Consider the following 14016-nt stretch of genomic DNA (forward strand, 5'->3'; position numbering starts at 1 on the left):
CCTCTGACAGTGCGGCACTCCCTCAGTACTGACCCTCTGACAGTGCAGCACTCCCTCAGTACTGACCCTCTGTCAATGCGGTGCTCCCTCAAATTTCCCTTTGCAAATGAACATCCTGGAGGTTACCATTGATCAGAAACTGAACTGGACTAGCAACATTAATACTGTGGCTACCAGAGCAGGTCAAAGGCTAGGAATCCTATGGGGAGTAACTCACCTCCTGACTCCCCAAAGCCTGTCCACCATCTACAAGGCACAAGTCAGGAGTGTGATGGAATACTCTCCACTTGCCTGGATGAGCGCAGCTCCAACAACACTCAAGAAGCTCAACACCATCCAGGACAAAGCAGCCCCGTTTGATTGGCACCCCATCTACAAAATTTCAAATCCTACACCACCGACGCACAGTGGCAGCCGTGTGTACCATCTACAAGATGCTCTGCAGTAACTCACCAAGGCTCCTTAGACAGCACCTTCCAAACCCACGGCCTCTACCATCTAGAAGGACAAGAGCAGCAGATACCTGGGAACCCCACCACCTGGAGGTTCCCCTCCAAGTCACTCACCACCCTGACTGGGAAATATATCGCCGCTCCTTCACTGTCGCTGGGGCAACATCCTGGAACTCCCTTCCTAACAGCACAGTGGGTGTACCTACACCTCGGGGACTGCAGCAGTTCAGGAAGGCAGCTCAATCCCACCTGCTCAAGGGGCAACTCGGGATGGGCATTAAATACTGATCTAACCAGCGACACACACATCCCGTAAACAAACTTAACATTTTTTAAAGATGCCTCCTTACAGACAGCACGTTTCAGATTAGAACTCTCTCGGTTAAAAGAATTCTCCGGTTTGCTCTGATCCATCACCAATATGGCCTCTGCTGGAGACCCTCCAGAACAGGGGCCCTCCCTTTGAGGGTATACTGTGTGGGGATCTGTAACGCCAGCAGCAATCAGAGACCCTCCACTCGCGATCTGCAAAGGTGGGTTCCAATTCCACCCAGGCAGCTGCAGTTTTGAAATATCGTTCAGTGAATAAAGCCAAATTAAAAAGTTAATTCTTTTGAACCCCCTGGAGGAAACCTCTCCTCGCCCTTCCCCGATTGAAGGAGAACGGGGCCCCTCCCCTCGATTCTCCCCCTCTCCAAGAAAACAAAGTCCCTCATCCTTGGAAACATTCTGACAAACCTTCTCTGCGTGGATTTGACATCCTTCCTGAAGTCTGGAGCCCAGATGCCAATCCTCCCCTCCACTGGGAAGAGTTTGAAGTTATAGTAGCTTGCTCTCAGTGCGGAGATATCGTCAGCGATACTGTACAGAGTGGCAACCCTTTGCATTGGGAACTCCTGGCTGACAGATAAACATGACACCGGCTCCACCCTCACCCTCTATTTTAACTTGGCCTGAGTCGAAACGTGGCTGACATCCACAAACATTGAGACCTCTTTCAACACAAGGATTACAATCAATCTTTCAACATCTGATAAACTCACACAGCGGGAAAAGGGAGGAGGATCAAAATTACTGTCAACTGCTGCTATCCTGTAACAGCTCAATGGGCCATCAAACACTTCCTTCCAGAGACATTACCCACAGGAGGCCATTCAGCCCCTCTCCAGCCTGTTACACAGGGACAGGAGGAGGCCATTCAGCCCCTCTCCAGCCTGTTACACAGGGACAGGAGGAGGACCATTCAGCCCCTCTCCAGCCTGTTACACAGGGACAGGAGGAGCCCATTCAGCCCCGCTCCAGCCTGTTACACAGGAACAGGAGCCCATTCAGCCCCTCTCCAGCCTGTTACACAGGGACAGGAGGAGGACCATTCAGCCCCTCTCCAGCCTGTTACACAGGGACAGGAGGAGGCCCATTCAGCCCCTCTCCAGCCTGTTACACAGGAACAGGAGGAGGCCCATTCAGCCCCTCTCCAGCCTGTTACACAGAAACAGGAGGCCATTCAGCCCCTCTCCAGCCTGTTACACAGGAACAGGAGGAGGCCCATTAAGCCCCCTCCTTGAGCCTGTTACACAGGAACAGGCCATTCAGCCCCTCTCCAGTCTGTTACACAGGAACAGGAGGAGGCTCATTCAGCCCCTCTCCAGCCTGTTACACAGGGACAGGAGACCCATTCAGCCCCTCTCCAGCCTGTTACACAGGAACAAGAGCTCATTCAGCCCCTCTCCAGCCTGTTACACAGGGACAGGAGGAGCCCATTCAGCCCCTCTCCAGGCTGTTACACAGAAACAGGAGGAGGCCCATTCAGCCCCTCTCCAGCCTGTTACACAGGGACAGGAGGAGCCCATTCAGCCCCTCTCCAGCCAGTTACATAGAAACAGGAGGAGGCCCATTCAGCCCCTCTCCAGCCTGTTACACAGGGACAGGAGGAGGCCCATTCAGCCCCTCTCCAGCCTGTTACACAGGGACAGGAGGAGCCCATTCAGCCCCTCTCCAGCCAGTTACATAGAAACAGGAGGAGGCCCATTCAGCCCCTCTCCAGCCTGTTACACAGGGACAGGGGGAGGACCATTCAGCCCCTCTCCAGCCTGTTACACAGGAACAGGAGGAGGACCATTCAGCCCCTCTCCAGCCTGTTACACAGGAACAGGAGGAGGCCAATCAGCCCCTCTCCAGCCTGTTACACAGGAACAGGAGCCCATTCAGCCCCTCTCCAGCCTGTAACACAGGAACAAGAGCTCATTCAGCCCCTCTCCAGCCTGTTACACAGGGACAGGAGGAGCCCATTCAGCCCCTCTCCAGCCTGTTACATAGAAACAGGAGGAGGCCCATTCAGCCCCTCTCCAGCCTGTTACACAGGGACAGGAGGAGGACCATTCAGCCCCTCTCCAGCCTGTTACACAGGAACAGGAGGAGGCCCATTCAGCCCCTCTCCAGCCTGTTACACAGGGACAGAAGGAGGACCATTCAGCCCCTCTCCAGCCTGTTACACAGGAACAGGAGGAGGACCATTTGCCCCTCTCCAGCCTGTTACACAGGAACAGGAGGAGGCCCATTAAGCCCCCTCCTTGAGCCTGTTACACAGGAACAGGCCATTCAGCCCCTCTCCAGTCTGTTACACAGGAACAGGAGGCCCATTCAGCCCCTCTCCAGCCTGTTACACAGGGACAGGAGACCCATTCAGCCCCTCTCCAGCCTGTTACACAGGAACAGGAGACCCATTCAGACACTCTCCAGCCTGTTACACAGGGACAGGAGGCCCATTCAGCCCCTCTCCAGCCTGTTACACAGGAACAGGAGGCGGCCCATTCAGCCCCTCTCCAGCCTGTTACACAGGAACAGGAGGAGCCCATTCAGCCCCTCTCCAGCCTGTAACACAGGAACAAGAGCTCATTCAGCCCCTTCTCCAGCCTGTTACACAGGGACAGGAGGCCTGTTCAGCCCCTCTCCAGCCTGTTACACAGGAACAGGAGGAGGCGAATCAGCCCCTCTCCAGCCTGTTACACAGGAACAGGAGGAGCCCATTCAGCCCCTCTCCAGCCTGTAACACAGGAACAAGAGCTCATTCAGCCCCTTCTCCAGCCTGTTACACAGGAACAGGAGGAGCCCATTCAGCCCCTCTCCAGCCTGTAACACAGGAACAAGAGCTCATTCAGCCCCTTCTCCAGCCTGTTACACAGGAACAGGAGGCCCATTCAGCCCCTCTCCAGCCTGTTACACAGAAACAGGAGTAGCCCATTCAGCCCCTCTCCAGCCTGTTACACAGGAACAGGAGCCCATTCAGCCCCTCTCCAGCCTGTAACACAGGAACAAGAGCTCATTCAGCCCCTCTCCAGCCTGTTACACAGAAACAGGAGGAGCCCATTCAGCCCCTCTCCAGCCTGTTACACAGGAACAGGAGGCCCATTCAGCCCCTCTCCAGCCTGTTACACAGAAACAGGAGGCCCCATTCAGCCCCTTCTCCAGCCTGTTACACAGGAACAGGAGGAGCCCATTCAGCCCCTCACCAGCCTGTTACACAGGAACAGGAGGCCATTCAGCCCCTCTCCAGCCTGTTACACAGGAACAGGAGAAGCCCATTCAGCCCCTCTCAAGCCTGAACAGGAGGAGGCCATTCAGTCCCTCTCCAGCCTGTTACACAGGGACAGGAGGAGGCCATTCAGCCCCTCAATCCTGCCTCCACTATTCAGGTTATGATTGATGTATTCCTTGATTCAATTTCCATGCCTTTGTTCTATCCCTTGGTCCTCTTCACTGCTCACTATCTGGCAGCCATACCTATTACCAGGTAGCAAATAATGATTTGCAAATCTCTAGATTCACAGTGAGTACTGATCTGTTTGGCTACATTCGTTTTAAATGAGTTGGAGAAGAGTTTGGGGTAGCACAGTGGGTTCGCACTGCTGCCTCACAGCTCCTGGGTTCCATTCCGGCCTCGGGTGTCTGTGCGGAGTCTGCACATCCTCCCCGTGTGTATGTGGGTTTCCTCCGGGTGCTCCGGTTTCCTCCCACAGTCCAAAGATGTGCAGGTTAGGGGGACTGGCCATGATACATTGTCCCTTAGTGTCCAAAAGGTGAGGTGGGGTTTCTGGGTACAGGGATAGGGTGGAGGCGTGGGCTTAAGCAGGGTGCTCTTTCCAAGATCCAGTGCAGACTCGATGGGCCGAATGGCCTCCTTCTGCACTGTAGGAATTCGGTGGTTCGAATGTGGAGGAGCAGAGAGATCTTGGGGTCTATGTTCATAGATCTTTGAAAGTTGCCACTCAACTGGATAGAGCTGTGAAGAAGGCCTATGGTGTGCTAGTGTTCATTAGCAGAGGGATTGAATTTAAGAGCCGTGAGGTGATGATGCAGCTGTACAAAACCTTGGCTAGGCCACATTTGGAGTACTGTGTGCAGTTCTGGTCGCCTCATTTTAGGAAGGATGTGGAAGCTTTGGAAAAGGTGCAAAGGAGATTTACCAGGATGTTGCCTGGAATGGAGAGTAGGTCTTACGAGGAAAGGTTGAGGGTGCTAGGCCTTTTCTCATTAGAACGGAGAAGGATGAGGGGCGACTTGATAGAGGTTTATAAGATGATTAGGGGAATAGGTAGAGTAGACAGTCAGAGACTTTTTCCCCGGGTGGAACACACCATTACAAGGGGACATAAATTTAAGATAAATGGTGGAAGATATAGAGGGGATGTCAGAGGTAGGTTCTTTACCCAGAGAGTAGTGGGGGCATGGAATGCACTGCCTGTGGAAGTAGTTGAGTCGGAAACGTTAGGGACCTTCAAGCGGCTATTGGATAGGTACATGGATTAGGGTAGAATAATGGAGTGTAGGTTAACTTCTTAAGGGCAGCACGGTAGCATTGTGGATAGCACAATTGCTTCACAGCTCCAGGGTCCCAAGTTCGATTTCGACTTGGGTCGCTGTCTGTGTGGAGTCTGCACATCCTCCCCGTGACTGCGTGGGTTTCCTCCGGGTGCTCCGGTTTCCTCCCACAGTCCAAAGATGTGCAGGTTGAGTGGATTGGCCATGAAAAATTGTCCAAAATTCTTTGATTAACCTAGGACAAAAGTTCGGCGCAACATCGTGGGCCGAAGGGCCTGTTCTGTGCTGTATTTCTCTATCTATCTATCTAAGAGAGGACCAAGTTTCACGGAAAAGTGACTATGGGATGTCCTGTTTTAGCTGGTGAATTTCAGATAAATTACAGTCGCTGCTGTTATGCCGGTAACTGCTTCATTTTCACATTCTCCAAATGTCATACATTATCATTGAAAGGAATTTCTCTGCTCCTTTACCCAGAGTGAAGGAAGAGGCTGGAGGAAGCTACCACACAAAAAAGCTGATGTCAATAATGTCAATGTACGGGAAGGGAAGCTGGATAAGCATCTGAAGGAGAAATGAAAAGAAGGATATGTTATCAGTGACCACAACATGTGGGAGCAGATGTGGGCCATTCAGCCCATCATGTCTGTTCAATGATATCATGGCTGATCTGATCCTCAACTCCTCTTTCCCACCTTCGCCCCATAACCCTCGATTCCCTTACAGAATAAAAATCTGTCTCAGCCTTGAACACACTTAACGCTCCGGCCTCTCCAGCTCTCTGCGGTGAAGAATTCCACAGATTCACTCCCCTCGGAGAGAAGAGATTCCTCCTCATCTCTGTCTGAAATGGGGCGACCCCCTCACTCTGAGATTCTGCCCTCTGGTCCTAGACTCTCCCACAGGGGGAAACAACCTCTCAGCATCGACTCTGTCAAACTCACCCTGAATCCGATATGTCTCAATAAGGTCGCCTCTCATTCTTCTGAGCACAGACCCAACCTACTCAACCTCTCCTCATGAGAAAATCCCTCCACACCCGGAGTGAACCTTCTCTGGACGGCCTCCAATGCCGGTATATCTTTCCTTAGATAAGTGGATCAAAGCTGTTCACAGCATTCCAGGTACGGTCTAACCCTATCCCTATCCCCTTGCCTTCAGCAAGTCTTCCCTATTTTTAGACTCCATTCCCTTTGCAATAAAGGCCAACATACCAGTTGCCTTCCCCATTACCTGCTGAACTTGCAAACCAGCTTTTTGTGATTTATGCAGGACAATCCCCAAATCCCTCTGTGCTGCTGCTTTCTGCCGTCTCTCCATTTAAGTAATATTCAGCTCCTTTATTCTTCCCAGCAAAGTGCAGAACTTCCCATTTTCCCACTTTGTATTCCATCTGCCGAGTTCTTGCCCATTCCCCTAACCTGTCAATATCCCTCTGTAGACTCTGTGTGCCACCCTCGCCACTTCCTTCCCACCTATTCTTGTGTCACCCGCAAAGTTGGCAACAGTGCGTCCACTTCCCTCGTCTAAGTATTAATGCCAGGAAAAGCTTTTATTGGTCTACCTCACCAAAATCATTTCATCATAGAATATCATAGAATTTACAGTGCAGAAGGAGGCCATTCGGCCCATCGAGTCTGCACCGGCTCTTGGAAAGAGCACCCTACCCAAGGTCAACACCTCCACCCTATCCCCATAACCCAGTAACCCCACCCAACACTAAGGGCCATTTTGGACGCCAAGGGCAATTTATCACGGCCATTCCACCTAACCTGCACATCTTTGGACTGTGGGAGGAAACCGGAGCACCCGGAGGAAACCCACGCACACACGTGGAGGATGTGCAGACTCCGCACAGACAGTGACCCAGCCGGGAATCGAACCTGAGACCCTGGAGCTGTGAAGCAATTGTGCTATCCACCATGCTACCCTGCTGCCCCTTAACAACTTGATCAGATTTCTCGTAACAACTTGATCAGATCTCCCCTCAGCCGCAATTCTCCAGCCTCCAGTTTCTCCAATCTAACCGTGCTGCTAACCCCCTATCCATGCTATCAAGTCAGTATTTCCTCTCCCCAATCCTTCTGGCATCCTCTCCTACTTCTCGGTATTAAATTCGACCTGTCGAGTGTCTGCCCATGCCCCTTTAGCCATGTCCTGCTGCAGTGGGTGAGGAGCATTCTCACTTTCTGCTCCACCTCCAAGCTTGGCATCATCAATAAATTTTGTAATTTTAGGGGCAGCATGGTGGTGCAGTGGTTAGCACTGCTGCCTCACGGCGCTGAGGTCCCAGGTTCGATCCCGTCTCTGGGTCACTGTCCGTGTGGAGTTTGCGCATTCTCCCCGTGTCTGCGTGGGTTTCGCCCCCACAACCCAAAGATGTGTAGGTTAGGTAGATTGGCCATGCTAAATTGCCCCTTAATTGCAAAAAATTAATTGGGTACTTTAAATTTTTTTGTAATTTTTGAAATTTGACTCTATTCCGATATCCAAGTCATTCCCTTGCACAGAGCCTAGCAGACTCTGCCTGTCCTCCATCCACCTATCTGAAAAAGTAACCATTTTCCACCACTCCCTTTCTTACTGTCCTGAATTTTATTTTAAATTCAACCTCACATTGCCCCTCCTATCCTATCCATTGGCTTCGATTTTGTAAGGTGCTCCCCTGCTCCATTTTCAAAGTTTCATCTGCCTGAGAGAGAGCAGGCATGCTTAACAACTGACGCTCAGAGCATCCGGCTGTGCGGCACTCCCTCTGCACTGGAGGTTACAGTCCGATATGTGGCAATGTCTCTGGAGCAGGTACTGAATGTAGAAACTTCTCACAAGCTATCCACTGAGCCAGGCTGCCAGAGTTATTATAAAGATCTACGGAAATCAGTTCCAAAATGCCCCAAGTTAGAGGCGGTGGAATTGGTCAGAGTTGCTGTTGCTTGTGATGACTGTTGCCAAGTGCAGCAGTGTGAGAGTGTCCGGCAGTGATGGGAAAGCTGGGCTGGAGAGTGGGTCGCAGGACTGGCTCTCCCTCCTTCATCTCAGTGGGCTACAAGAACATCAGAACATAAGAGCCAGGAGTGGGCAATTCAGCCCCTCGAACCTGCACTGTCATTCATTATGATCATGACTGATATCCTCCTGGCCCCAACTCCACCGTCTGGCCCGTTCTCCATAACCCTTCAACCCATTACCAATTAAAAATCTGTCTAACTGCTCCTGAAATTTACTCACTGTCCCAGCATCCACTGCACTCTGGGGTAGCGAATTCCACAGATTCACAACCCTTTGGGAGAAGTAGTTTCTCCTCAAATCTGTTTTAAATCTGCTCCCCCTTGCCCTAAAACTATGACTTTTCGTTCTAGACTGCCCCACAAGAGGAAGCATCCGCTCCACGTCTACTTTATCCAGACCTTTTATCATCTTATATACCTCAATTTGATCTCCCCTCATTCTTCTAAACTCCAGAGAGTATCGGCCTAAACTGCTCAATCTCTCCTCATACGACAAATCCCTCATCTCTCGTCAACCTCCTCTGAACTGCCTCCAATACAACTACATCCCCCTCCAATAAGGGGACAAAACTGTGCACAATACTCCCGGTGGGGTCTCACCAATGACCTGTACAGTTGCACCAACACTTCCCGATATTTATACTCTGTTCCTGTAGCTATAAAGGCCAAAATTCCCTCTGCCTTCCTTATTAGCTGCTGTACCTAGTTTTCTGTGATTCATACACAAGGACCCCCAGATCTCTCTACACCGACGCACTCTGAAGCCTGTCTCCATTTCGATAATAATGGATAACCACCCAGAATGGACGACCTCACAATTATACACGTTAAACTCCATCTGCCACATTTTGGCCCACTCACTGAACCTATCTATTCGTAAATTCCTTACTTCCTCGGTGCAACTTTCTGTCCCACCTATTTTAGTATCATCTACAAATTCGGCTCCAAAGCCTTCTATCCCTGCATCCAAGTCACTAATATAGATTGTAAATAGTTGGGGCGAAGGGCTGAACTCTGTGTGTCCCCCCCTCCAGTTACATCCTGACAACCAGAAAAGTCCCCATTTATCCCAGGTTCGATTCCCGGCTGGGTCACTGTCTGTGTGGAGTCTGCACGTCCTCCCCCTGTGTGCGTGGGTTTCCTCCGGGTGCTCCGGTTTCCTCCCACAGTCCAAAGATGTGCGGGTTAGGTGGATTGGCCATGCTAAATTGCCCGTAGTGTCCTAATAAAAGTAAGGTTAAGGGGGGGGGGGGGGGGGGCGGGGGGAGGGGTTGTTGGGTTACGGGTATAGTGTGGATACGTGGGTTTGAGTAGGGTGATCATGGCTCGGCACAACATTGAGGGTCGAAGGGCCTATTCTGTGCTGTACTGTTCTATGTTCTATGTTCTATCCCACTCTGTACTTTCTGTTGGCCAATCCTCGATCCAAGCTAATAAATCACCCTTGATATTGAAATTGGGCTTGTTCACTAACTGTGAACCTTCAATAAGATTGACATTTAAGTGGCATTTAATACATGGATTATTTCATGACAAGTTATAGAAAATGCTGAATCATTTATATATTAATAGAACTGTCATCAACTTCAAATGGTAAAAACAAAACAAATCTTTACACAGAGGGAGCGCATGGCTCTCACAGTCAATATTGTGAACAATCAGCACACTCCTCAATTCACTCCCCCTCACTTTATAATAATCTATAATCTTTATTGTCACAAGTCGGCTTACATTAACACTGCAGTGAAGCTATTGTGAAAAGCCCCTAGTCGCCACATTCCGGCGCCTGTTCGGGTACACAGAGGGAGAATTCAGAATGTCCGATTCACCTAACAAGCACGTCTTTCGGGACTTGTGGGAGGAAACCGGAGCACCCGGAGGAAACCCACGCAGACACGGGGGAGAACGTGCAGACTCCACACAGACAGTGACCCAAGCCGGGAATCGAACCTGGGGCTGTGAATTAACAGTGCTAACCACTGTGCTCCTGCGTGAATCAGACAAGCCGGTCAGGAAAACATCTATAGGAATGTGGCAATTCTGCGCGTGGAGAACAGTCAGCAAAACGTCTCGTGGGCCGCACTCAAATGGGCTATACAGATGTACATCGAAAGCTGGACAGGAGGTTTGCTGCTTCCTATGGCTGAATAGCGCACCGACATAAAGGGTTCAGCACTTGGGGAGAACTCAACTTTCCTGAATTTAAAGGGAGAAAGTACAAATGGACCTGATGTTCAGGGAGCTGGTGACCCTGGGGCTGGGTCTGAATAAAAACCTTCCACAGTGGATTCTGGCTCGAAAGACTGACTGCTAGAGTTTCCCCTTCAGGTCAGTTGGTGCCTTGGGACAGATCTCCAGTTGGAGCGGCTTAGTGAGCGGATATCTTGTCTTCCTGTCAGAAGGCTGCAGGGTCAAGTTCAACCCCAGAGCACTGCCCCATGACAGTAAGTGAGAGCTGCACCCTCACTGACTCTGTCCTTTTGAAGGAGACATTACATCGGGGCCCCGTTTGCTCTCTCTCTCTCTCAGCTTGCTGCACTTCTCCCCAGTGTCTTGACCGATATTCATGCCCCATCCAACACCGATCACCTTGGTGTTGCCTAATTCTGCTGTGAGCTTTCGTCTACACATTGACGACTGTTCTATAGGCCTTAATACAAATTGTTCAGCTGCGTCTCTGGGGCAGTCAGACTGGGGGAGGGGGGAGGGGGGCTGTGAGATGGGGTACCGTTTCCTCCGGTTCCCTACCCTGGTAACCTTTAGCCCTCCCACAGCTTGCTTGACCAATTGCTGTAAGGGGCAGTCACAGTCATGGGAGCCAATCTCTGAATTGAACACAAATTGTGATATTCTACAATTCAGCCTGAAGTGTAAAGGAATTCTGAGTCTATCAAACACTACTGTGTGCACCCCCACCCACCCCACCCCCATCACCCGCCCCACCCCCATCACCCACCCCACCCCCATCACCCACCCCATCACCCACCCCACCCCACCCCACCCCCATCACCCACCCTCACCCCCATCACCCACCCCCATCACCCACCCCACCCCCATCACCCACCCCACCCCCATCACCCACCCCACCCCCACCCCCATCACCCACCCCACCCCCATCACCCACCCCACCCCCATCACCCACCCCACCCCCATCACCCACCCTCACCCCCATCACCCACCCCACCCCCATCACCCACCCTCACCCTCTGTTCAAATTCTGCCTCTTTCTTCCTATTTAAATCACATTTTGAATTCTTTGTTGATTTAATGCTATGGGCGTTAATTATTTTGTTACTTTATTCTGAACACAGTGCAGCACTGGCGTTGCGATGCAGGATCAGCCATGGCCGTATTGAACAGAATGGGTTTGATGGGCCGAATGGACTCCGGTTCGCATTCTCTGTGTCTCTCTTGACGTTCAATTGGGATCTAATTGCTGATTTTATATTTTCAGCTTGTGTGTCCTCCTCAATGTCTGCATTTGCTCAATTGGTTTGTTGGGGATTGACACGGCCTGTATTTACTCCGGACGTTTCTGGATTTATTTATTGTCTCTGTTGGATGGGTAATTATTTTCCTGACTCGGTCCTTGCTGGTTTTATTCTCACTTTTATTCGCCCCTTGCAGTCCCATTAACTGGGAGCCCACGGCCAAACAACAAGGAACTGAGTGACTGACAAGCTGACAGCATGTCCCTCACAGACACACACACACAGACACAGACATACACAGACAGACAGACACACACACACAGACACAGACATACACACACACACACACAGACAGGCACACACACACAGATAGATACAGACACACACACACTGACAGACAGACACACACACACAGATAGATACAGACACACACACACTGACAGACAGACAGACACACACACACACACACAGATAGATATACACACACACACAGATAGACACACTGACACACACACACTTACACGCACAGATAGATACAGACACACAGTCAGCCACACACACACACACAGCAACACACACATAGACACACACAGACACTGACACATACAGACACAGACGCTGACACATACAGACACACACACACAGACAGACACACACAGACCGGCAGACACACAGATGGCCACACACACAGACAGACACACCAAGACAGACACACAACACAGGCAGACACCCCCACACACAGACAGACACACGCACGCAGACACCCCCACACACAGACAGACACAAACAGACACCCACACACTATTTTAGCATCCTTCCCTGGGACAGAAGAATAAAAAGCAGGCAGTAGTGACTCACAGATGCACAGTCCTGTTGGGCAGAAGGCTGGGCTGTGGGGTATCCACCAGCTCCTGTTTGCTGCACAGCACCCTCCTCCTGATGTGAGGGTAGGTGGGTCCCTTGGACCTGTCCTCAATGCAGACACAAGTGTTGGTGAGGAGCTCTGGGCAGCAGTGTGTGTGACAGGCCAGCAGAAGCAGGCAGCCCAGTAGCAGGATCATGGTGAAGTGTTCACTGCAAAAAGCTGCACATCCTCCACACTTCCCCTCGACACAGCAGCCAAGAAAACTTCTCCAAACTTTCCCCCCCCCCCCCCCTGTCACAAAGTTTGTGGGAGTGGGGAAGTGGGTTGCAACATGTTGCTGCTGCTCCCCTGTCGGCTCAGTCCATGTTTGCTGTTCAGTTCAGGCAATCTGCGTCCCGTTACTCTGCTCCACATCCAGCCCGGAGTCAGGCTCCTCCAGTCCGCCCCATTCCCCTGTCAGCCCCGCAACCCAAACAGACCCTTCTCCACCAAACAGGCGCAAATCCCCAAGCTGTGCTGAACTTTTCCAAACGCCCAAAAAGTGCCAGAATGCAGGAGCTCTTGCAGATTGCCTGTCAGTCCCAGATCTCACAGAGAGAGGCAGGACTACCCCCACCATTCCCAATCCCATTCCCATCCCGGGTCCTAGAGACAACATCTTCCACAGCATACTCACAGCAAACTCCCTACTCCACGCCAGTCAGAAACTTTTCTCTCCTTTCCAAACTTCAGGGAGTCGAGTAAAGAACATGTCAAAGGTGGAGAGGAAGGAGACTGGATTTAAAGGAACACTTTGCACCAGACAGGATTCTCTGGAAAGGTTCCACAAACATAAAAAATAAAAGCAAAATAATGTTTATTACTGTCACCAATCGGCTGACATTAACACTGCAATGAAGTTACTGTGAAAAGCCCCTAGTCGCCACTTTCCGGCGCCTGTTCGGGTCACAGAGGGAGAATTCGGAATGTCCAATTCACCTAACAGCACGTCTTTCGGGACTTGTGGGAGGAAACCGGAGCACCCGGAGGGAACCCACGCAGACACGGGGAGAACGTGCAGACTCCGCACAGACAGTGACCCAAGACTGGAATTGGACCCGGGAGCTGTGAAGCCACAGTGCTAGCCACTGTGCCGCCCCTGGTGTTTGAGAGATACTGCATGCAGAATTCCCTGAGGAGGTAGCTGAGGCATTCTGACTGAGCAGCACAGCCGCCTTCGCTGGGGAAAGTGTGGCAAAGTCTATTCCCCTTCATCGTAAAGCCTGAGGAAGGATATTTGCAGCTGACTGGGCAATGGGAGTGCAGAATTTGTTTTTTCAAAATCCCCCATTTTCCCAAAGCAATCCAACAGGGGGAGGGGGAGAGGATAGAAGGGCAGCATGGTAAGTGTGGGACGGTGGTACAATGACTAGCACTGCTGCTTCATATCACCGGGGATCCAT

The 14016-nt window shown here is 51.3% G+C and overlaps 1 protein-coding gene across 1 annotated transcript in view; it reads right to left on the reverse strand.

Annotated features, from left to right (window-relative positions):
• LOC119957293 (adhesion G protein-coupled receptor A2-like) overlaps positions 1–13146 on the reverse strand; it is a 153458-nt gene extending 140312 nt beyond the window's left edge. The window contains exon 1 of the mRNA XM_038785130.1: positions 12568–13146. Within this exon, the coding sequence (XP_038641058.1) occupies positions 12568–12770 (203 nt within the window). The 5' untranslated portion in view covers positions 12771–13146. The remainder of the gene's footprint in view (positions 1–12567) is intronic.
• Between the last annotated feature and the right edge of the window lie 870 nt (positions 13147–14016).

The sequence above is a fragment of the Scyliorhinus canicula genome, chromosome 26, assembly GCF_902713615.1.
Source record: "Scyliorhinus canicula chromosome 26, sScyCan1.1, whole genome shotgun sequence".
Lineage (NCBI taxonomy): Eukaryota > Metazoa > Chordata > Chondrichthyes > Carcharhiniformes > Scyliorhinidae > Scyliorhinus > Scyliorhinus canicula.